General features: G+C 40.5%; 1 protein-coding gene across 1 annotated transcript in view; it reads left to right on the plus strand.

Annotated features, from left to right (window-relative positions):
* Window positions 1-280: 280 nt before the first annotated feature.
* The window catches only part of LOC109465678 (sushi, von Willebrand factor type A, EGF and pentraxin domain-containing protein 1-like), a 29,616-nt gene continuing 5,847 nt past the window's right edge, over window positions 281-24,049 (plus strand). Inside the window, exons 1-24 of the mRNA XM_019763060.1 lie at window positions 281-459; window positions 2,118-2,303; window positions 3,234-3,722; window positions 4,204-4,374; window positions 4,907-5,083; window positions 5,672-5,842; window positions 7,205-7,375; window positions 10,158-10,328; window positions 11,003-11,173; window positions 11,671-11,850; window positions 12,517-12,687; window positions 13,204-13,374; window positions 13,614-13,784; window positions 15,262-15,432; window positions 15,847-16,017; window positions 16,517-16,687; window positions 17,227-17,403; window positions 18,207-18,374; window positions 19,055-19,231; window positions 19,686-19,856; window positions 21,034-21,166; window positions 21,355-21,467; window positions 23,268-23,404; window positions 23,738-23,904. Coding sequence (XP_019618619.1) covers window positions 345-459; window positions 2,118-2,303; window positions 3,234-3,722; window positions 4,204-4,374; window positions 4,907-5,083; window positions 5,672-5,842; window positions 7,205-7,375; window positions 10,158-10,328; window positions 11,003-11,173; window positions 11,671-11,850; window positions 12,517-12,687; window positions 13,204-13,374; window positions 13,614-13,784; window positions 15,262-15,432; window positions 15,847-16,017; window positions 16,517-16,687; window positions 17,227-17,403; window positions 18,207-18,374; window positions 19,055-19,231; window positions 19,686-19,856; window positions 21,034-21,166; window positions 21,355-21,467; window positions 23,268-23,404; window positions 23,738-23,904 — 4,271 coding nt within the window. The 5' untranslated portion in view covers window positions 281-344. The remainder of the gene's footprint in view (window positions 460-2,117; window positions 2,304-3,233; window positions 3,723-4,203; window positions 4,375-4,906; window positions 5,084-5,671; window positions 5,843-7,204; window positions 7,376-10,157; window positions 10,329-11,002; window positions 11,174-11,670; window positions 11,851-12,516; window positions 12,688-13,203; window positions 13,375-13,613; window positions 13,785-15,261; window positions 15,433-15,846; window positions 16,018-16,516; window positions 16,688-17,226; window positions 17,404-18,206; window positions 18,375-19,054; window positions 19,232-19,685; window positions 19,857-21,033; window positions 21,167-21,354; window positions 21,468-23,267; window positions 23,405-23,737; window positions 23,905-24,049) is intronic.

Here is a 24,049-nt window from a genome sequence, read left to right on the forward strand (position 1 = left end):
GAGTTATGACATTCCTTCAATTTACCTCCAAATGCCACAAAGGGTCTAAGCCATTTCAAGTTATCGTAATCACAATGTGACAGACGGCAAACACACACACACACACACACACACACACACACACACACACACACACACACACAAACGCCTTTTGCTAAACATTAAAAAAAACTTGCCTGATGACGAAGGCATGTGTTTCACGAACTCTAGTTTTGATAATATTAACATTTTACGCAAGAAGTTTATATTGAAATGTGGTATATGTTACTTACAGTGGCGTACAGCTGTATGTACGGGGATACAAACGGGCCCCATCTTGCGGCGGAGCCGGTTGTGTTGGTGAAATGGCCAGAAGTGAGCCTTGCGACGTGAGTCCAGACTCGTTGTGCATCCACGGTAACTGGGACGGAAACCAATGCCAGTGCGATCCAGGATACACCGGGAAATGCTGCAATGAAGGTTTTGTATCAATTGCTTTAATAACTTTTCATCTTAACCTGTCGCTTAGAAAGCATGGTGTGGTGGCTCTCCCTACATCCTTCCCCTCTTACAGTGTATTTCGTCTTCCTCTTGAAATCATCCACATACTTCCAACTCGGGCACGTGATTGGTCACTTCCTATCGATCAACTGTCAATACCATCTCCTGACCTCTTTCGGTTGTGATATAATCAATCTCACAACTCACAAGTCATCCACTCCCAAAATGCAAAAAGTAATAAGTCAAAGTCACTTTGGGTCCTGTGGCGTAGCGGCTCGACTCGGAACCAAGAGGTCCCGGGTTCGAGTCCTGACATGCCACCGATCTTGTGCCCTTGGGAAAGGCACTTAACATGACTTTCCTCACTTCGCTCAGGTGAAAAAGACGATTGTATTGTATTTTCCCCTGCGTTGGTGGCCACATTAATATAAGTTGAAAACTTCAGTGTGTCGTCACCACGTCTTCTGATTGCATGTTGGAATGAAAAAAAGTAGAACAACAATATTTTCGAACGACTTACATTATATTTGTTGAGAATATTAGGTCTCCGAACTTGTCCATGCTGAGCACAGATTTTTCATCCCTCCCCTGCAGTCGTGCAGGTCCCTTCCTCCTCTAGTTTTCTGAAAGAAACCTTCTCCTATATACATACATATATTATGCATCCAGCGTTCAGGCTTCTGGGCTTCCAGCTCTAATTTCTGTCTCTGAGAATATAGAATATAGGCTTCTATAAAAAAACGGTTATCTGGTATAAACTTATAAACAAAACAGCTATACATAAAGATTATACACGCAATTTACAAAAGACACCTGTATCTTGTCTCTTCTCTACAACTTTTTTGATCTCAACATTTAATAACCAAACATGGCGACGGCACATTTAAGTTATATCAACTTATTTTATGCCACCACCAACACCGAGTACAGATACAGGACAGGACAATACTCATTGTCACTTGAGTTAAGTGAGGAGAGTCGTGTAAAGTGCCTTTCCCAAGGGCACAAGCTCTTTACCACTTTATCTGCATGTTTAACTTATAGGAAACTTAAACATTTAGAAATACACTGAAATGCTCACATCATCGACCGGAAATATTATAACAAAATGTTCTGTTGGCTAGGCAGTGTTTGTGGTTTGCAATTGGACACTGCAAATTTTCTTCAATTCTCCGATTCCTTGCTTCCCATAGAACATATCAAAACACACCGTGACGCTTGAAGTTAAATACAGTAGTCAATGCCTGCCCTACTTGCTACAGCATGTTACAGTTTTTGAGAGAAAACAAGTAAACATTTCAGGCTTCTGTCGGGTCAGTGTCCACAATTTGATGGGCTGTAAGGTTGTGTAATGTTCTTTATAGTATCTCAGGCACGTTGGCTCTCAGCTATCCTGGCTTTTCAACATTATTCCTCCTCTTTATTATTCCCACATATTCATACACATTAGTGACACACACACACACACACACACATACACATACTCACCAACCCCCCCCCCAAACACACACACACACACTCGCTTACACACATACAAAGTACAACCAAACATACACAAACGAAAACACAAGAACATTATCTTAATACCAAGCCGTAAATGCTCTTTACAGTGATGTGGGAGAGTATTTCTGTTTCAGTGGTTTACTGCCCCCAATTGGAGCATCCGCGTAACGGGCATGTGTCCAGTACATCACGAGCTGAACACGGTGACACAGTCACCTACACATGTGATCCAGGCTACCAGTTAAGTACAGGCTCTGCCGCAGAAGTACAACGCGAGTGCACTTCCGGAACGTGGACAGGACGTATACCATACTGTGATCGTGAGTACCTTGGTTCTTCTGTACTGTCTTATACCCTTACAAAGTCATCACACCGATCGACTTATTACACCTAACCATTGAACATCTAACTCAATACATTTTTTTAAGCTACCTATTGTACTTGGTGACAGTGTTTATGTCAATTCCCGACCTACCATCTACCCCGGTGTACCTCTTCAATTCCTACCCTCCACCCCGGTGTACCTCTTCAATTCCTACCCTCCACCCCGGCGTACCTCTTCAATTCCTACCCTCCACCCCGGTGTACCTCTTCAATTCCTACCCTCCACCCCGGTGTACCTCTTCAATTCCTACCCTCTACCCCGGTGTACCTCCTTAATTCCCAACCTATACCAAGGTGTACCTCCTAAATGCCATCCTCTTTCCCAGTGTATCTATATAATTTCCACCCTATACACCGGTGTATCTCCTAAATTCCCACCCTATACACCGGTGTATCTCCTAAATTTCCACCCTATACACCGGTGTACCTCCTTAATTCCCACCCTATACACCGGTGTATCTCCTAAATTCCCACCCTATACACCGGTGTATCTCCTAAATTCCCACCCTATACACCGGTGTACCTCCTTAATTCTTGCCCTCTATTCCGGTGTATCTCCTTAATTCCCACCCTATACACCGGTGTACCTCCTAAATAACCACTCTTTCTCCCCGTTGTATCTCCTAAATTTCCAACTTCTACCCCGGGGTACCTCATTAACGCCCAACGTCTACCCCGGTGTACCTCCTCAATTCCAATTCTTTTCCCCCTTTGTACCCCTTTAATTCCCTCCCTCTCGGTGTACCTCCTCAATTCGGACCCTCTACCACGGTGTGCGGTGCTACGTTCTCAATTACCACCGTTCGGAAACCCTAGCGGGTCACATAAAAATATTTACAACTGAGATGTCTTTTTTTCTGTTCCAGGAGTCTCGTGCCCTCCATTGGACGCTATAGAAAACGGCTACACGTATGGAGGCACATCATTCGGGGACGAACAGTTATTTTCCTGTTTCCCAGGGTACCAACTGAGTTTGGACCGCTCAGACGACATGTACAGAGCGTACATCTATAATGTTTCTGGGGAAAACGTAACTTCCATGATGGAAGAATTTTCTGCAACTTTGACAAACAACACAATCGAACCGACTTCACCCACCGGTAACGTTAACGTAACAGGCATGACCGAAATTTGTGAAATTTTACAAAACAACACAGTCGAAATATGTACACCGACCGGCATCTCAACTGTCCCGAACGAAATGATTTCACCGACTGCAAATCCAACAACAACAACAACAACAACTACAACAGCAACAACAGCAACAACGACAACAGTCCCTCCCCCACCAACCTCAGTTGCTCTCAAATGCCAGGCAGACACAACGTGGGACAAGAGTGCGCCTTCCTGCAGAGGTATTTTTTTATTCCAGGAAGAACACCCTTCTATACGTAGATTTCAAGCTAAAATGTGTGTGTAAATAACTACGTACTTTAAAAACTACTCTTTTGTGGCATCTCCTGAACAATTCAGCCTGACGTCAACTACGATTAATCGTAGCAATGTTAAACGTGTGTTTCGTACGCTCAAAGATCAAGTTGTTAGCTCTGTTGTTTGATGACAAAATGTCTTACCATCTATCTACTGTGTGTTGATACCTTATCCTAAATTATCATATCCAAGCAAATCTTTCGGTGGCCGCAAGACAGTACCAACTTGGCCTGGCAGTATTCATTTGCCATACAGTATCCATTCGGTGGCTAAAGGATACTGTCTGGCGAATGGATACTGCCAGGCCAAGTTGGTACTGACTTGCGGCCACCGAAAGATTTGCTTGGATATTACGTAAATTATTGCAATACCATACTAGGTATTGTTTCCTCATAACTTATTCAGCCCGCCAGTGCCCTGCACTTGCCCCACCGAAGAACTGTACAGTGACAGGCGGGAACGACTACCTCGACACTATGACGTTCATCTGTGATCCTGGGTATATAATCAGAGGCAGCGAAACACGCACCTGCATGGCAGACGGAAGTTGGACAGGGGGTTCATCTGACTGTGTTCGTAAGTACATAATGTATAGACGCAACTTAGTTCAAGCATGACCTTGTGCAAATCCCCACAAATACGTAACGTTACTCTTTTTTATCTGTCCATATGTGCCCGCTTGTCTCTGTGTGTTTCTGTGTTTAAGTATATGTGTGTGTGTGTGTGTGTGTGTGTGTGTGCGTAGATATTATGTATATGCATGCATGTATGCTTCGTTACAAGTGTACAAATTAAGACATATGACGTAACGCTTAATTTTAAAAAAAGTATTTTAACAACGCCACATACAAAGAAACCAATTAACAAAATAATATTGACAAAAAAGCTATACAATAAAACAATAAACAAAATCAGTCGTTCCCCTATAACCCGGAATTGTAATAAACTTTTTTGATAGCTTACTTGATTGTATATTTGAGAACTTATTTATGATATGCATGACGAAATATGAATATATGTATGTATGCGCGTGTCTGAATGTGCAGTGAATATTCATATGCCCATTTGTTCTAAAGTGACAACATACTCTGATGATGACTATTTCCAGTGAAACGGTGTGCGTGTCTGGAGGCCCCACGTTTTGGCGGTATTACTGGGATAGTCGGCTGTTACGTGGGCGAGACGGCAATGTTCACCTGTGAACCTGGGTACGTACTGGAGGGCAACGCCACCAGGTCATGTCAGATCACACAACAGTGGACGGGATCGCAGCCCTTCTGCGTCAGTGAGTAAATTTTCTTCACTTTCAAATAGGTTAGAACAGGGCAAAGTAACAAAGAAAAGTTAGCTATCACAAACAAAACGGAATTAAAGAGACTTGTACGCGTACTACACCAACCAAGAGGTTTATTCAGCCGACGTTTCGGTGACCGTCTGTCACCTTCCTCAGGGTATATGTAACGTTAATTCTGACTAGTTCACATTGAACAACACAGGTGTCGCTGCTGTAGATGCGTTCTCAAATGCAACGTATTTAGAGTCAGAACCAGTCTGGATTGCCCTGATAAGAAAGATGGGAGGCTGATGAAACAATTTACGGATGTTGTGTTTTTTCAATTTTCATTTTTCAATAATTTACATCTGTATTGAACAGTGCTTCAGACAACGAGTTTGCCTTCAGCTTTCACCAAATTCGCATTAGCAGACACAATGCTGAACGTCCGAAATTTATTAGCCTGCCCGGAAAACATGATGCCTATTTTCTGTGTGTAAGCTTTATGAAATTCAAAAGCTCTGCAACAGTGTTCAGTGAGTACACTGGACTTGCTATCGACTTATCTATTTCTTCTCACAATATTTCATCTTTACACAGAGGCAACATGTCCTCCACTGAACACTCCTACCAACGGCATGAAGTTTGGGGGAAATGAGTACCAGGATCAGGTCACTTTTATTTGCATCACTGGGTACGAGATTGTAGGCACCAGTACCTTGACCTGTCAGGCCAGTCAGACATGGAGTAGCACAGAACCAGTGTGTGTCCGTGAGTTTTATTTGATTTTGATTGTTGCCCAAGGATGGCTATCAAGCTAATTAAACTTTTAAGTTTAGAACCTTGCGTCTGATCGATAATATATCAGTTGCTGAGTCATCATCTTTATCATTAAACTCATATTGTTCCAATCTGAATGTTTATTTATCATTCATAACCATTACAATTCTACCCTAATTCACCAACTTCATCTGTCAATCCTTCGTAAGTATAATGCAAACACTAAAACTTACATGGTGTTTAAAGTACATGTATGCTTGTTGAAATTTGTATATCTCCCAATGCAAAAAGTACGAATCTTTGGCTGTCCTCCTGCATTATCCATCAGAATTGAAATGACCGATCACCTATATAGGCCGCAGATAACCTTACGCTTATTCGCACTTGGCGTCAGAAATTGGTAATTGATACAGCAATCAGAAAGTCTATACTGCCTGTAGTATTTACCTATGACTGAAGAGCATTGGTCTCTATTTCTGGTATTTTGCGGGAACAACTGTTTTTAACAGCGCGCGGAAATATCCCTCCTTGTGGTAAGGTTGGTAATTCTTTCTGTCATCATAGAGAGTTAAGTTCACGATTCGGTCGTCACAGATTTTTTTATTGGTGACTTCACGCGTCTGTATGGCCACGTTACTTACTTATATTTTCTTAATCATTTGATTTGATAGTAAGACTGCAGTAGGATAGTCCAAAATGTGGTATTTTGTTTGGAAAATGTTTTAGCTTTGTGCTAGCTGAGTTCAACTAGACGTGTCATAGCAGAGAGTTGCCATGTACCAGAAACTTACCCAGATTGATCCAAGGCCCTACCCACCACAAAAACCTCACTAAAAGTATTTCGAACTTAGACAACACACATTCAATGGTGATCTAATAAATCAAAACTAAATTTTAGGACCAAGAAACCCGTCGTGGGTAGCTTGACACATCCTTTTTCTGTCTTCTTTAATTTTTCTATGTCTAAAAGTCGAAAAGTTACAAGAAAGAAAAAAGTGAAGAAAACTCTTGTATCTCCTGACTAGTTTAAAATCTTATTGTTATACCTCAGTTAAAAACGGGTAAACAACAACAAAACTTATATTACAGCGCCACACAAAAGCTACACGAGGTTAGACAAAGACTTACATAAGAAGTACATTTCTTAAACAAACCTTAAAATGACTTGCCCAAATTATTTGACAGGTACGAGGTTTGTAAGAAACTACAGTACATGCTTCTGCTGGGTGAACGATATTTCTCGGTTTTACCCACTTGGAAAATTAGAATGTTGTAACCGGCAGCCCACCACAGATGCCTGTAGATATTTAATGTATCCTTTGTATTTGTCTTAATTTTGTATTTGACCCTTAGGTTCACAGTGCCCGGTACTACAAATCCCGGCCAACGGAGACATGACGGGAGGGAATGGATATGGAGATACCGTGTCATTCATGTGCGAGATAGGTTATCGGCTGGAAGGAAGTGGCACAAGAACGTGTATGGCGAGCAAGACTTGGAGTGGAATAGAGACCTCATGTGTCTGTAAGTTGTGTTATTGTTTAACGCACTTGTAGTACATAACGTGCAACAGAGTAAAACGAGATGTAACAAATCCTAACCCTCGACTCAAAAAGATTTTTTACGAAGCAACTCTGGTCTTTCACTTATTGACAAAGACTACAGTTTGTTCATGGTGGCTTTTACGGGCATAAAAGCGCTACACATTTGGTGGACTATTTCATTACCTCAGGTGAATACAGGTTATATTAAAATTCCATATTAGTTTGTATTTGTATTGCATAAAACGTTCATATGAACATGTTTAATTCATTTGCATTGTATTGTAGGACGTATGTTGTATTTTCGAAAATCATGCATGATTAAGGATCCAAGACTGCTTCTGTGCAATTTTATATATGTACTAGTAGTATCACACACTGTTGCAAGTTTGGCTTTACAACTGAGTCTTAAAAGAATAACCTATTAGGATGGTTTTAGCCAATTAAAGACGTACATAATGACAATCTAATGACGTCACATAATCTGAATAACCCCAAAATTGATTTTTTTGTACACCATCCCCTGAAAATGATGTATAAGTATAAGTTGTCGGCTATTCCAAGATCAGGGTGTACCAATTTCATACTGCACTGTTACTAGTATATCATTCTTACTAAATATTTATTGTATTCTGTTGACATGTTTTAAACATATCATCTAACTAGAGAGGCCGACATTTGCTTGGGAGCAAATACAGCATATTTCAGTCCATCTCCCTCCCACGCAAAAGTGGACTATTCCAAACTTACCCCAGTGTAAAACTGGCAAAGATTCTCAAATAAATGAATTATATAGTAGCCATGTAATTGAGAACAAAGATGCAAGAACAAGCACATTGAATCTCGAAAGCTTTACTAATCTTCTTACAGGTATGCAAATACTAACAATGATGAGATTTGATACATTTTGAAGGTCTTAGGCACATAAAATTGAATGTGTGGGTCATTATGCACCACTTAGGTGCAATGTGACCTCAGGTAACCCGCAATGGAACACCTGTTCCATGGCCAACGGCAGATAGAACGTGCCATTCTTTAGATAGAACATGGAACGGGTATAGCACTTCTGGCCCTTTTTTTGGTGTAAATAGCCATTAAAGTCCCCCAAATGAGTCATTTGGAAGTGGTGTATGCCAAATATGTGACTGTTGTTCTGTAGACACATGTTCAAGGTACCCTTATACCGAATTTCAGATCATTTGGTTGTAACACCAGGGCTCAGGATACCAAAAATCCATTTTTGGACGAAAAATCGACCCCAAAAACCTTCAATTAAAAGTTTTTACAAAGGCATATATACAAAAAATAGAAAAAACGCCTGGGGGTATTGGCCCACTCTACCTCCATGCCAAATTTCAAGTCATTTGGCTGAATGATGGCGGAGTTGAATCCCTTTGACTGTTTGGCAGGAGGAGGAGAAGGAGAAGGAGAAGAAACATCAGAGAACACAATATATTTCATCCATACCATGGTATGGACTGAAATATAAATACAAGTATTCTCAAGATAATCATGAGGCCGTTTGGTAGGTAGCTGTTCAAAGCATTATCCTAGGACCAACTTTTTGCCCAAAATTGCAATAACATTTACGTTAAATTGTTGTACTTAAAAATGAATAATTTTTTTAATAAACTATTAGGTAAGTTCTGACCAAAAACGTTAACAATACTTGATTTGATAAACGTTACAAAAATGCTTTTTTACACTTTATGACAAAATATCTCCTTGTACCTCGCCAAAATTGTGATAGGACTGGCCACTTTGCATATCATACATGGTATATCTATATGCAACACAAAATATTTGTCTTTATGCTGCTTGTACGTTGGGTTAAATACCAGATGGCTTTCAGTTTCCTGCTTTTTTTTTTCCGAGAAAACGTGAAGTGTCCATAGAGATGTACAAAATGACTCACTAATTGCGATATAAATGCTATGGGTACATACAAATATTCTGAAACATTTAAAGATGGTGGCAAAACGACAGTCATGAAATAACATGTTGTAGTGTCCGTTGAGATATATATATGTAGTGTCCGTAAAGATTGTATGCCATATAAGCAAACTATGTAAGTGTAATAACATATTTTATAACAATGTTGTAATTTCAAAAGACATTTTTAGTTCTCTAACGTCATTTCACCTTTCAAGTAAATCATTGGAGGATACAGCGATGTGTCCGTATAGTACCAAATTGAATGTAAAGTAATGCACTCAAGTTTAAAGTAGCGCAACTTTAAAACTGCTCATCGCTATCCAAAAATTTACAAAGTATAATGCATCCTATCAATTGTATATAGTACAAGTTTCTGGGCTAAAAGTGGAAAATTTTGAAATTGAAAAATTGGCCCAAGTGCAACACCCTGGTACACCCTGATCGTGGAATAAAAGGAAGAGCGAAATATCCCACTTCGTCCTGGGAATCCCCCCCCCCCCAAGCGCAGTCTAGTCGGATATATACTTTTTATAGACCAACTTGTATGTGTGACTATAGGTAGCTGTACGTGCGTAGAAGACCTTGCGGAAGCCCCTGTACTTTGTGTCGATAAATATTCACGTTCATGAAAATACCACACTTATCACTGAAGTGCTGTGTCTAGCGTTAACTTTTATTTAAAATTTACTTCATCATTCACCACAAAACAAGGCTTATGGAAGTCACTCAAAATGTTTTGGGTTACTGTACAGGCAGTGAGGACAGATTTTTGTTGACCTTAGACCTAAAAAGTTTAAACTGTCTAAAAACACTTTTTTTCTCCTTTGAAGTGAAAACCTGCCCGTCGGTTGACGCACCTGATCGTGGATCAGTCAGCGGAGGAAACAGTTACAGTGACGTGGTGACTTACTCGTGTGAGACCGGGTACGACATGCTAGGCACGCCAACAAGAACATGCCAGGACAGCCAACAATGGAGCGGCAACCAGCCTTACTGCTTAAGTCAGTTTTGTTCTTTGTGAATGACAAGTTAACCTGGTTGTTCTCCAAATTGAAGGGAAAAAAGGTATAGCTGCCCAACAAAATAGTGACAGCTCAGCATGATGGCTGTTAACTTTATAGATAGGGTGGGTTATATGAAAGACTCAAATTTTGCATGTTGGTGTCCAAGAGTGTGGGGTGTCAAATAGGAAAATTGCAATGTTTGCAATTGATGTTAATGTTTTGAATTATCATGTTTGGCGCAACTGATTTTGGAATGGTCCATTTTTGGACATGGATGATTTTGGAAAGTCTCATTTGCATATCCTTCCAAATGTTGCTTTACGAGTAAACTATATGTTTGAACTAGGTTGACAATTGATTAGACATCGAGTATTATTTGAACATGATATGAGACCTCGAGAATTACCTGTTGAACAAACTATATTCAATGAAGCATGAAAGTTCATCTGAGTTGGAAAAATACATAATGAGAATTAAACTATTCTCCAACAGGAAAGTGACTCACCGGAATTTTCGACCGAATCACTCGGTCTTCATCAGATTTTACAGTAATTTTCGACTGAGTGAATTCGGTCGAAAATTCCGACGAGTCAATTTCTTGAGTTGAGGAAAAGTTTCATTATCATTATGTATTTCATTATTAAACTAGAAACGTTTGTACAACTTTGTAGAAGTCCGATGCAACACACTGAACCCACCAACGTCCGGTGGTGTTGTGGGTGGTAGCGAGTACGGAGACACTGTGCAGTTCAACTGTTGGGAGGGCCACACCCTGACGGGCAGCAGTAACAGGACATGTCAGGCAGACGGCCTGTGGAGTGGACAACCGCCTTCGTGTGTAGGTCAGTATGGCCGCCATGGTATTCATTCCTTACGAATAGTTGTATGACTGGGGATGTGATGTGTACAATGCATCATGCATATAGATACAATTGCCGATAAGGCATGATATAAAGCAAAGCGTCATGTATATGAGAAACATTTGGAACGCCCCAAGGAAAGATTCTAATGTAATTTTTGGCATTCTTGTGGCAGAGCGATTTTTAATGCTATATCTGCTCCTTCGCAAGGTTTATTTTAGTCTAAATAACTGATAGTTGACCCATTAGCATGTTGTTGTGTCTGTGAATTTCTGTATGACTCGTCTACAAAATATGAGTTGTGCACATACATGACATAAAGCTTGTTTGGAGACGAAGTTGTAGAACATATTCTTATTTGTAGTTCATGGAAAGAGACTATGGACTAAGTAGGTAGGAAAGAGAGCCAAGGAGTTTGCAACGTCAAATGAAATATGAGCTGTTACTTCGTCATGTGGGTAAAATGTGATGTTTTTCAGAGAATGAATGCCCGGAGTTGGATTCTCCTCCGAATGGATACAAAACTGGAGGAAACAGCTATGGCGACATCGTCATCTTCTTCTGTAACGATGGTTACGAGATGGCTGGACCACAGCCAGTCGTCATAAGAACCTGTGAGGCCGACAAAACCTGGTCCGGAACACCGGCCACATGCACACGTACGTATGTACAATCTATGATATAGAACAATATTTAATCAATATGCATTGACATATTACTAAGTCGTCTTAAAAAATAACATGCCGGTGGAATCCAATGTCTCCAATTTATTCGAGGGCCTTGATCACTTGACCTTTTTATGTCCTTAAAACGTTTTGACAAATCACACATACTGGAGTACTTCGAGGCCATTTGGAAATTTAATAAACTATTTTCACAACATTCGCTATGGCCAAACCAGATTATTAGTCTCCACCAGACTCCTTTTGCAGGCTGAATAAATCGTAGAAATCGGTCTAAAAGGGTATTAATTGGCTAGAGAAGGTAGCCGGCCATCGAGGATCCAATCGCGGCCTCCACGTCTGATGGAGACTACAAGATTATTGCCGTTGCCATCTCTGCAGTTCTGTGCTACTTTCATTCCTCAGTTTTGGTGCCAACATATTTCAAAAGGTTATGCCATTTTGCCCGGCAGGGTTTACTTGATAGCGTGCATACTAGTATACAAAATTTAAAATGCTGAGAATCGATGTACGTACAGGATTGGGGCATTATCTTCCTAGCCTGGTTACCAAACCTATTATAGCTCCCGAGTCCTACATCCTCTCCGCAAATCTTGGGAGCTATAATAGGTTTGGTAACCAGACTATTATCTTCCTATACAGGACGTGCTTGTCCACCTTTGTCAGCCCCTGTGAATGGAAATATAACCGGGAACAACCTCTACGGCGAAGTGGTCACTATCACCTGTAACCCTGGTTACGAACTGAGAGGCAGCACGACAAGAGGCTGTCAGGCTAATCAACAGTGGAACGGAACAAGCGCGACATGTGAAAGTACGTAACTGATAATATCTAAATATCACAAAGCAGCAAAAATGTTTAATTGATTCAACTATGTCCAGAATCAGTGTGAATACAAGTTGTCAAGAGTTTGTTCTGGGCTTTTACACGCATTATGCTATGTTTAAGCCGATGTCAGTCCCAACAGACGATGTTAGGACTGTTAGACTATACTTTGAACAGTATAGTGTCCTAATGAAACAATTACATCTTTCTCACATGGATGTTTTGATGTCTCCGCATTTCTTTCTAAAGGCTAAGGGAAATAAAGCAACATATAAAGCAGGATGGTTGTTTCTTGGTTACACGACTTCATTCACTCTTAGATGCCATTCATCTAGTGATATAACTTTTTGTCACCCCAGAATTTTTTCCGAAAGCATTAGCGTTGTCTTAGCCTGGGTGCATCCGATTTGCAAAGGCTTCTGGGTTGCCGTTACAAATCGGATGGCTCCCAGGCTAGCGTTGTCAGCTGTAAAATTGAAGGTGTATATTTTGTACATTTGCCAGGAGTCCAGTGTCCTTCCCTGAGTGCCATATCAGACGGACAGATGAGTGGAAACAACCTTTTCGGCGACCGTATAACGTTCGTCTGTAACACTGGGTACGAGCTGAGTGGGAGTCCGTCACGGACCTGTACTGCTGATGGGAACTGGACAGGAACACAGACGGCCTGTGACAGTAAGTTTTACCTTTACTTACGGATTAGGAGTATTAAAGAACGAAGTGTTGCAATTTTCATCAGTCTCCTGTGTTTCGAAATGGATTGATTCTCTTCGAAGGGAATTGCCTAAGCCTTAGAAAGGCTTAGATATTGGCCGATTTGTTTCATTCCTGGACCATTTAACCTGACCTAGACCGTATCCCCCCCTCCTTTTACTCATTGTAACTTGTAACCCGTTTGTTGTTTGCTTTGATAGGAAAGAAGTGCCCTGACTTGTCCCATCCCCTGAACGGCAACGTAACTGGTGGTTCGTTCTATGGAGACACAGCTGTCTATACATGCAGACAGGGGTACGATGTGTCGGACGGCACGGCCAGAACTTGTCAGGCAGACCAGCGGTGGAGTGGCACGGAGCCCACATGCCAGAGTGAGTAGATATTCGCAATTTCCTACTTGTCCATGTGGTACACAAGATCCCTTGCATCAAGATTTCGGCTTCCTTTTAGATGATAGAAAACCTGAGGGCCAAAGACCATGCTTACTATAAAATCACCCAATTGTTGTGGGGTCGTGTGGCGTAGTGGCAGAGTGCGCGACTCGGAACTTAGATAGAGTCCCGGGTTCGAGTCCTGACATGCCACCGATCTTGTGCCCTTGGGAAAGGCACTTTACACGACATTCCTCACTTCGCTCAGGTGTAAATGAGTATTGTCCTGTCATGTATTTGTCCCCTGTGTTGGTGGGGGCATTGATATAAGTTGATAAAACTTGAGTGTGCCATCACCACGTCTGGTGATTACATGTTGGAGTTTTAAAAAAATCACCCAATAAATTCGGCTAACGTAAACTACCGGACCTCAGTCTACCTCTGACTACCACGGTGGTAACATGGGTAGATGCCTTGCTAAGACAGTGACCAAGACAGGTTTCTCTTAAAGACATTTTAAAATGTACAGACAACAGATAAGGAATGGAGGTACTATAAAAAGAAGTTAGTCTCACTTAATCAAGAATTTAAGGGGAAAACTGGCTTGTCAAGCCCTGTATGGTAGTGTCAGATCCCTGGCGAGACATTGGTTTGCAGTTACTGTGTACGGTTCGAACAGAGCTATACTTTACATGTGTAATGTTTTCGTAGACTACCAAATGGACACGACAATTAGAAGATATGTTCCTTGATGCACTTACTCATATTCAGCTGTAAGGAAGGCATTTTCATGTTACAAATATAGATGCATTTGATACGGCTATTTACAAACTTTGAACACAAGGTTGATTTCCAAGAGAACTGAAGCTGTTGATAGTAATTTCTTGATTATGTGACTTAGTTACAATTATCTGGATCATTCTCCATAGTTTGGTAATGTTACTTTGAAAACCAGTAAGAAAAAAATATTTGAATCTGATTGACCTGCCATTGTTTCTAATTATAAATAAATAAATAAGGACTAGACAGTCTGGGATGTTTATGAGTTTATGTAGTTTTTTGGGGTCAATTCACTACTGGAAGAGCTGGGGGAGTGCCTCCTTATTTGTGGACCATTTGCACACACGATTCGTTATTAAGTGTATAGGCCAGGGACCCTCTTAATTATCCTATCAATTGTATACCTTTGAATTTGGAAATGAAATTACCATTACAATCTTTTCAAAGCGAACGGTTTCGGGTTTGATGGCTAAATGTGCTAAGCAGGATCTAGGATAGATTTACAAGGATTGTGAGGTATGAAGCTGTTATAAGGGCTCCCTTAATACATACTAAAAAGACCCAAAGAAAAAAAAATCTATTCTGTTCAATAATTGACATTCCATTTTTGCATGGGATAGGATATGGATTGAAATATGCTCTAGTTCAAATGTGGCCTTTTCAGCTTTGTGTGTTTCATGTTTATTTTTTTTCCAAGAAATTAAGTGCGCAATACTCGACCCCCCGCCCAACGGTGGTATCAATGGCACCAACTACTACGGTGACACGGTGGTGCTTGACTGTGACGTCGGATATGAACTGGTCGGTAGTCAACAGCGTACTTGCCAGATCAGCCAGCAATGGTCAGGGGTACAGCCATATTGTGAACGTGAGCTATATTTTATTCGAATGGCAGCGTATAATAATCACCATATCCAGATTCCACGAAAGGAACAGTCTGGAATATCAGTAAAGGACTGTTTTTGAATGACACTAAGGGCTATATTTGAATTTGTCGGAACGTTGACAGAGGCATTTCTATATTATTTTGATTATTTTGTTTTTGAGTTCAATAGATATCGGCATAGATAGTGAGTTCAATAGGTAGTTCTGCTTAACATGGCTACGTTAACAAAATGATTTACTTTAATATCGCTTGGCAACAGTCTGTCATTGTTCCTTTTGGAAAAATACTTTATTATAATTTCTTACTACCCCATGTATTACATATTATCATCAATCATTTATAGAGTTTGCCATACCTGCACCGTAGTTGACATTTGATATAAAACGTGTTCCTCAGGAAAGCAATGTCCACAGCTAACAGTCCCCGCCAATGGAGGAGCTAATGGTGGGATCTACTATGGCGATACGGCATCGTATTCGTGCGACCCTGGGTACGAGCTCTTCGGCAGCTCAATAAGGACGTGCCAGGCGGACGGACAATGGGCAGGCATGCAGCCAACATGTACCAGTAAGAGGAAACACACTTTGTTGACACTTTTGCCATCTTAACAGATTTATGTCTATCTCACAGTGTCATTAATTTCGCCTGTCTGGTCATACAGTCTACTAATACATTTATAAGACTCTTCACTATTGTATTTGTCCAACGTATAAAAGTCTTAACTACACGATCTACCCTCATTTTCTCTTATCTATCTTTTTCTTTTTTATTTTTCATAATAAACATCCATAAATACATATATGAATAAAATCTCCCAGTCCCCCCGTCTCCAAGACATAATGAGGTATTCTACCTTTTAATAGAAAAATAACAGATTTCTAAAAGACTCAAAATCATTTTTTTGTTCGAATTCCTTAAAGTGGGAAGCACGCTATGAAACCACAATAAAGTTACTATGTTTGGGGCACTTCCATGGATAATGCTCTTAAATATTCTTATGCATTATTAATCTAATTAATCTTAAGGTCAGGTGCATTGATTTATGATAATGTATATTTTGTCTCAGAAAAGCAGTGCCTAATCCTGCAGGCTCCAGCAAATGGAAGCGTTAGTGGTGGACACTTTTACGGTGACCAAGTGCACTACTCTTGCGACCCTGGTTTCGACCTTGTGGGAGTACCAATCAGAATTTGTGAGGACAGCCAACTCTGGAGTGGTATACAACCAAGTTGCATCAGTGAGTACCGTCGTCTTGAGGTACTAAAGGAAGAGGTAGTAAATGCTAGCCAATCATGACACCCCTTAAAAAAATAGCGTTAGCTAAAAGATTGAATATATGTATCGCGTTTCTTTCTGGAACTGAGGACGAGGCGAGTTTCCGTACGGTAAACGGCCGTTTCTGTTTGAAACGGTCGTTGCCGTATCGCTGAAGGTCGATGGCATATCTGAGCGTATCAACTTCTTTGAGGGGCATAAACATTCACAACACAATTCACAACATAAGCAGCAACATTTCAATTCCAAATATACTACAAACGTCGTGGAAATTAAAAAGATATTGATGAAAAGAGAAGCTCAGATTTGTTAATTTCTAATCCTCTACACCACAAAACATCACGATGTGGACGTAGCGTTGTAACATATTTGACACAAAGTTTGCCGTCACGCACTATCGACCGTTTCAAACGGCAATGACCGATCACGAGATGGAAATGAGCGACGGTGACGGCACTAAAAAGCTGCACAGTGCACAAACCGATTCGTTTTATTTTCCAGAAAAGCGGTGTAGTGTACTGACACCTCCCGCGCATGGCTCTCTTACTGGTACTCTGGCCTTCGCCTTCGGAGACGTAGCGACGTTCACCTGTGATCCTGGGTACGAGATCCAGGGCAGCGTGGCCAGGGTGTGTGAAGCGACCGGCCAGTGGAGTGGAATCCCGGCACAGTGTCAAAGTACGCCCTTCTGTTATTCTCAAATATTGCTGTAAATTCTTATCAAACTTTTTTTTACGTGTTAATGTTCATTTTTCATTTACGGATTGACACGGCAGTTTGAACAGTTTCATTTTCCTTTTGTTGGCCTCACATGTCGCAATTTTGTTTGTCAAAATACACCATTTGTCGTGATTAAATGCGCATCGGTTGGCGACTTTGGCCCATGCATGCACCAAGCCATTAGTCATTAGTCATGGAACTGTGATAATTACATGTGGCATAATCTTTTTTCTAGATAGTTTTCTCAACTCCAATTCCATATATTTCATACGTCAAATCTTTTGGCAATGTTTTATTTCAATACTTTATTTCATCATTAATTTTGGAAAAGACCTCCACATGAACATAATATGGTCAACATGGTCTCGGACCACACTTTCTATTACGATTTCGTGAGCTAACAGTCACGCTCAGGCTTCAATACCGCCAAGAGAAGTATGCCCAAAAATCTTGTTATATCAGTGAACAGAGGTTTCCAGTCGGCTTCCGATAGAAACTCCCCTGTAGTTCCAGAACAAGCAGTTAGGGGTACCCACACCACCTACTGCTGACAGGAAATGCTATTAGCCACAAACAAATAGGACCATTTCGTGTCCAGGACAAAAGTCAAAACACAGTCGACATACAGACAAACGCGCCAGGTGATAAAATCTGTGGCCTTATAACGATACGATGGAAAGCTGTTGAATTTGAAACCTATCAAACCAACAATATAGGATACAGCTATTTCATGTTAACGTTGTTCTTGCATATTCTTACAGAGAAATGCTGCGATCGCCCTGTTATTCAGTACGGTGACTACACAGGAACGCACTGTTACAGCGACACAGTAACCTTTAAATGTGATGATGGTTACCGTCTGCTTGGACTTGGCAGTCTGACGTGCACAGAATCAGCACAGTGGAGTGGCTCTCTTCCAAGATGCGAGAGTGAGTCAGGTTTTAAATACATCACATGGTCCCTTTTTAGTTTACTGATATTTTACATCTAGCCAAACAGACATCGTAGTAACATTTGTTTCTATCAGTCATTGTGCTCGGCGCCCAGCCAATTAGCTTGATAACTTTGGGTAAACGTAGCCACAATTTATTGTAAATTTTATTTTTATTACAACCCATCTAGCCCACTTGACTCTGACATGCGTCGCGTCCTTGTGTATGACTTTTTTCTGTTCAGATATGAACCACCAGAACACCTTTGACATGTAAACATTCCTGACATCAAATTTCCCGAATGTTGTCGCATGACAAAAATGAGTCTCATCTGATAAAGACAGCTAAATGTATGCCGATTATCTTTCGTTGATGATGAATTCATGCGGTTTCTACTGACAACAATGACAACTCGTGGACTTCCATGAAATATTTCGGCATTTTGTAAATTTTACTATTTATTTTTGCCATTAATCACTCACTGTTACAAAATATGTCCCATATGGATTAAATGATATCAAAGCAAATTGAGACCAAAGGCTCAATATTCTCAAAATTACGATGTTATTTTTCATTTCCGGCATTGCTAGCTAAACATTATCGATACCCTGTATTTCTCAACCCCAAGTGGGAAGGTATGCATTCTGTATGTACTCCTCTTTCTTTCTCTCTTTCAGGAGTCTGCTGTGACAGTTCAATCAGTATCCCTGATGGTTCTGTTAGTTTCCAGCCCGACAACTGTTACAATAGTCTTGCTGCCTTCAGCTGTACACAGGGCTTCTATCTTGAAGGACCTGACTACATCGCCTGCAATATTAGCGGTTTATGGCATGAACAAGTCCCATCTTGTAAAGGTATGATCTCTATACACCCCCTCCCCCAAATGGGGTCCAGCTAAGAGTGAGAATATTAGCATCCTACTCACATAGCTTTTGCCCAAGAGATTCGGGGGATGTATTTGGTAAGAGAAATGCATCCCCAAATCTCAGATGGTGTACGGACGGTCCCTGTTGAGGATAAGCAAGAATGTTTTTTTAAAGCTGGCCCGGCCTAAAGAAAGAACTAGATGATGGCATCGCTAAATCGGAAGAGCTTTTTAAAAAAGCCTAGCCTTGCCTGGCCTGGCCATGGCATACCAAATTTTAGACAATAAAACCTTATCTTTACAGCTACATGGTAATACCAGATTATAGCTATTTTAGTTCCAGAGTCTTTCTTTATCCTCTCAGCTAAGGAGCTAAAATAGGTCTGGTAACCAGACAGAAATTTAACGGCTTGACGTGTGATTGTTATCTTTACATGTTTCAGTAACGTGTTGTGGAGTCCCCGGTACAATTCGCGATGGGGTGTTTAACGCCACAGCGCTATGTTACGGTGACGTGGCTACATACGCTTGTAATCCTGGCTTCCTCCTGAAGGGCAACGCCTCTGTTGTGTGTGGTGACTTCGGGTTCTGGGGGAAAGCACCATATTGTGAACGTACGGATTATTCGATATTTCACCATCTGTTTAAGTACCGATCCTAACGTTTTTCCCATTTTATATGTTTTCATGTGTGCTATGATGTGTGTGACTATTCCCTTACACCAGTCTATAAACTAGTTATCACAACACATTAGCAGTTTTCGATCACTATTACCTTGGTGAATGTAACGATGTCAGACATGGACAAGTTAAAATGCTCCCCAACCCCCTCGCAGCTATTGTAGAAGACTGACGTATTTCTAAAACGTATATGCTTATTTTCATTTTTAAACTACCGATAGATACTATTTACATCTGCTTGAGTGGAGTGAGATGTGAATAGTGGCATCATGTGGGATGCAAAGCCGTCATCAAGGTATTGAGTAGTTGTTAAAGCTTTAAGATTTCACAAGTATTTGTTACTATCCATCCAGTCCTTTCAAAATTATGCCGACTACACATATGGGCAAACGCAGACACATATACAGGCAGATTAATCAATAACAATAACGACATTTTTCATGGAGGTACCTACATCTACACAAAGCGTATTCAGTACATTGAAAACCGCTCGAGTAGCGTACATGTAGAAGAAGAACTTTTTTGCACGACAATTGCACATGGTACAATGTAAAGTACAAAAAATAACAATAAATGTGTTCAATAAGACCTAATGTAGAATAAAACCTAACATTTCCTAATTACTCAAACAACAAGGGCAAGAGTTTCAGTCGTAAACTTAATGTTCCTTGTACTTGTTGAAAAAAAATTCTGGGGAATTTCTGGTACAATGAACCTTGCTGTAGGCCAACACTAAGGTACTGTGTATAAGTCAAGTCCATTCTGTCACCAGGAAAAAAACTGGTAAGAACTTTTACTTCTCACTTTCAATGACTTCAGCTTCTACCACATCTCACTCCACCCTAGCAGATGCAAAGGTGAAACTGTTAACAGTTAAGAAATTAAAATAAAGTGGCTTCATCACCTTGCCCCAACGACTCCCACAGAGGTCGAGGGATAGTTGAAGTGAGGTGAAGATAAAGACGTCACCTATAGAGATGTTTTCCTAGACAACTTTCTACAGCTGTACTCGAAGACTCTTTTATAACAGCAAAAATTAATAATGTTTAATGTGCATGACACGGCCATTGGTAATATTTTCTATGTACTAGCTTATCATTAATTTTCCCAGCAAACAGTTTGTGTGACCGAACTACCCTAGCCGTGCCGTCAGCTGGCTCCAAGATCTGCTTTGAAAGTCCCCAGGGTACGACTCCTGTAGAATACTGTCAGATGCACTGTAACGCCCCCAAGGTATACAACAGGTAAGGGATATCTATAATCGAAGAATTTTAACAGAATTATACATATGTGGCATGCATTTGGTTCACGTATGCATGCTACTGCCCTAACGTTTTTACGTTTTTTTTACGATGAAAAGTATAACCATCGTTAAAAGTATGATCCAATTTCTTAAGATATGATGCCTACAACACAATGTTTGATTTGTCAGAAACGATGACATGTACGAGTGTAGCGTTGAAACAAACTGGCTGTGGATGATCAGAATCTACCACGGCGGCGGACAGCAAGTACTCTCCAATGTTGACGTCGGAGAATGTTCAGGTAATGACCTTGTTCTTTGAATATCGTTATATCTTCCACAATAGTATGGCTGATACGCTATGGCATTACTAATCATAGCCAATATGCAAGCAATGGGTCACAACTATAGGGCATATATTGTACCACAACCCGAGTCCCTTCACCATGTTGTTCAGGTCATTGCCAGATGCATGGGTTACTAAATTTACTGTCACTGTAGGACCCATAATCATATCCGTTGACATTCATTGAACTCTTATTACCTTCGCCAAGAAGGTTATGTTTTCAGTAGCGTTTGTCTCTGTGTGTGTGTGTGTGTGTGTGTTTGTTTGTGGTTTAGCAAGATAACTCGAGAAGCAGTGGATGGATTGGAATGAAACTTGGTAGGTTAGTAGGTCTTCATAAGACCTAGTAAAAGGTTAGATTTTGGGCCCCTGGCGGCTTTCCTAGGTACTGCAGCAGAACTTCCGGTTTTGATATCTCATGATCAGGACATGCTAGGGTCGCGAATTTTGGATGACAAATAGCTCTTGGGATAGGAAAGACGTGACATGAGTTTGGGTTCCCTAGCGGCTTGTTCTGGAACTGCAATAGCAATTGTAGATGAAAATTTTCGAAGGAGGATAACTCAAGAACCGGTTGACGTATTGTCGTGATGTCGTGACGTATTTTGGTATGTAGGTAGTTGAAGTGATGCTTGACATAATCAGATGACAATTGTGCGAATCAGGAGCTAATTTGCATAATTAACGAGGAACTTCTATAAATCTGCTTTGTTCCATAATGCAAATATGAAACACTTGTCACATCTACTTGAGAACGAGAAAATCTCTGAGGATATAGATCATATAAATGAGGACCTAATTTGCATAATTAATGGCAAATTTTTATAATTTCATATTTTTAACTTCTGGGAATTTCATACTTGCCACATTTGGAAGTTAAGTGAAGGTGAGCATCAATAAACATAATTTATTCAAATCATGACCTTATTTGCAATCTTTATGAAGAAGTGCTATAATAGGCGTTTTGTTAAGATAAGGCTGTCATTTGGTGGAGAATTTGATCAACTGATATAATCCATGTAAATGAGGCGCTTATTTACAAAATCAATGATTAAAATTGTATAATTTGTCAACCGCAAGGGTTAACATCATTTGGCGAAGGTATGAGATCGTGGAACTATTGTTGATCATGTAACTAGTGTAAAAAAAGTTGCACAAATAACGTGTCGAAATAAATGAAATGGAAAACGATGGATATAGGAGTTTTCTTTTACACAGCCAAAACTTCTCACCTTCAAAGTGCTAACGTTTTGGTGTCTTATCAGACCCCTTCCTCATCAGAGCTTCTGACTGGAGTTCTGCTTCTCGCCTCTATATGTAATCGATGTAGGTTGCGCTTTTGTGGCGATAACGCAATCCCAAACGTGGCTGAGTTTATACACACCCTTGTTTATCCTTAGTATGCGCCAGCGAATTCCATATAGGCCCATTATAGAGAAATAAATGAATACACAGCAAAATTCAACTTGATAAAGCAATTTTATTTCGATGTATCTTGTCCATTTGCCGTACTGATTTGTGGGGTCTATTTCTAATATTTACCAGCCAATAATGCAGATCGTTTCATCTGAAATGTGAAATGTCTGGGTGACTCCTGCGTGAATTTCACTATTCACTGCAATGTGTACGTGTATTGTACAAGTATGAATTACGGTCATAACAACTTAGTAGACCTTAGTAGCTGTGAGGTCTTAGAGTATTATGCCACTTTCTTCAAAGTTGATTCGAGAACTGGCTTTGTCTCGCTTCCCCGCAGCTCCTTTGGATCCATTTGCTGCAATTACTTTTGGAGGCCTGGTCATCACGGCTAATGCAGGGCACGACATGGCTGCTATCGAAACAGAGATGAAGGACCTCCTGCTAGCCACCGGACTCTGCACAAATCCATGTGAAGTAAGAAATCGATATTACGCTCTAGAAAGACAATTTCAGCAAAATATATTAGAAAAAGGCAGGTGGAGAATGTGACCAAATGATATAATCCATGATGGAAATGAAATGAGGATCTTTTTTTCAAAATCAATGACAAATATGTATAATTTCATCAGTTGAAATGGTTAACATCATTTGGCGAAGGTATAAGATCGTGGAACTCTTGTTTTATCATGTTTTTTTTAATTAGCCATCGGGCATGTCTTTTCAATAAACTTAAAATTAAGCAGGATCAGAAATGGATATCTCTGAGGCCCAGGTGTTTCTTTTGAATTCATAATATCCTCTCAATAGATAGGCGAAATAAGCGTGGAAGTGTCACCTACTGCAAGGGTGGGACCTCGGAGCACCATTGCCTACTACCAGGTTTCCGTCCAGCTTCTTGCCTATGCCGACCCGAACCTAGTGACCCCCACCAACACAATTCAGATGGAATGGGTGCGTCTGGCAGGTGAACTTAGGTCTGAGCGTTATTCTATTAACTTGTTTACTAGACAATTGCAATAGATAACTTGTCATGTATCCTGTGATATCCAGTGAACGTGCTTTCGTAAATTACATTGGCGGGATAGGGGAAGATCTATTCATTTTTATAGCTCCACAATT

The sequence above is a fragment of the Branchiostoma belcheri genome, unplaced genomic scaffold (assembly GCF_001625305.1).
Source record: "Branchiostoma belcheri isolate BF01 breed outbred unplaced genomic scaffold, Haploidv18h27 scaffold156, whole genome shotgun sequence".
NCBI classification, from domain to species: domain Eukaryota; kingdom Metazoa; phylum Chordata; class Leptocardii; order Amphioxiformes; family Branchiostomatidae; genus Branchiostoma; species Branchiostoma belcheri.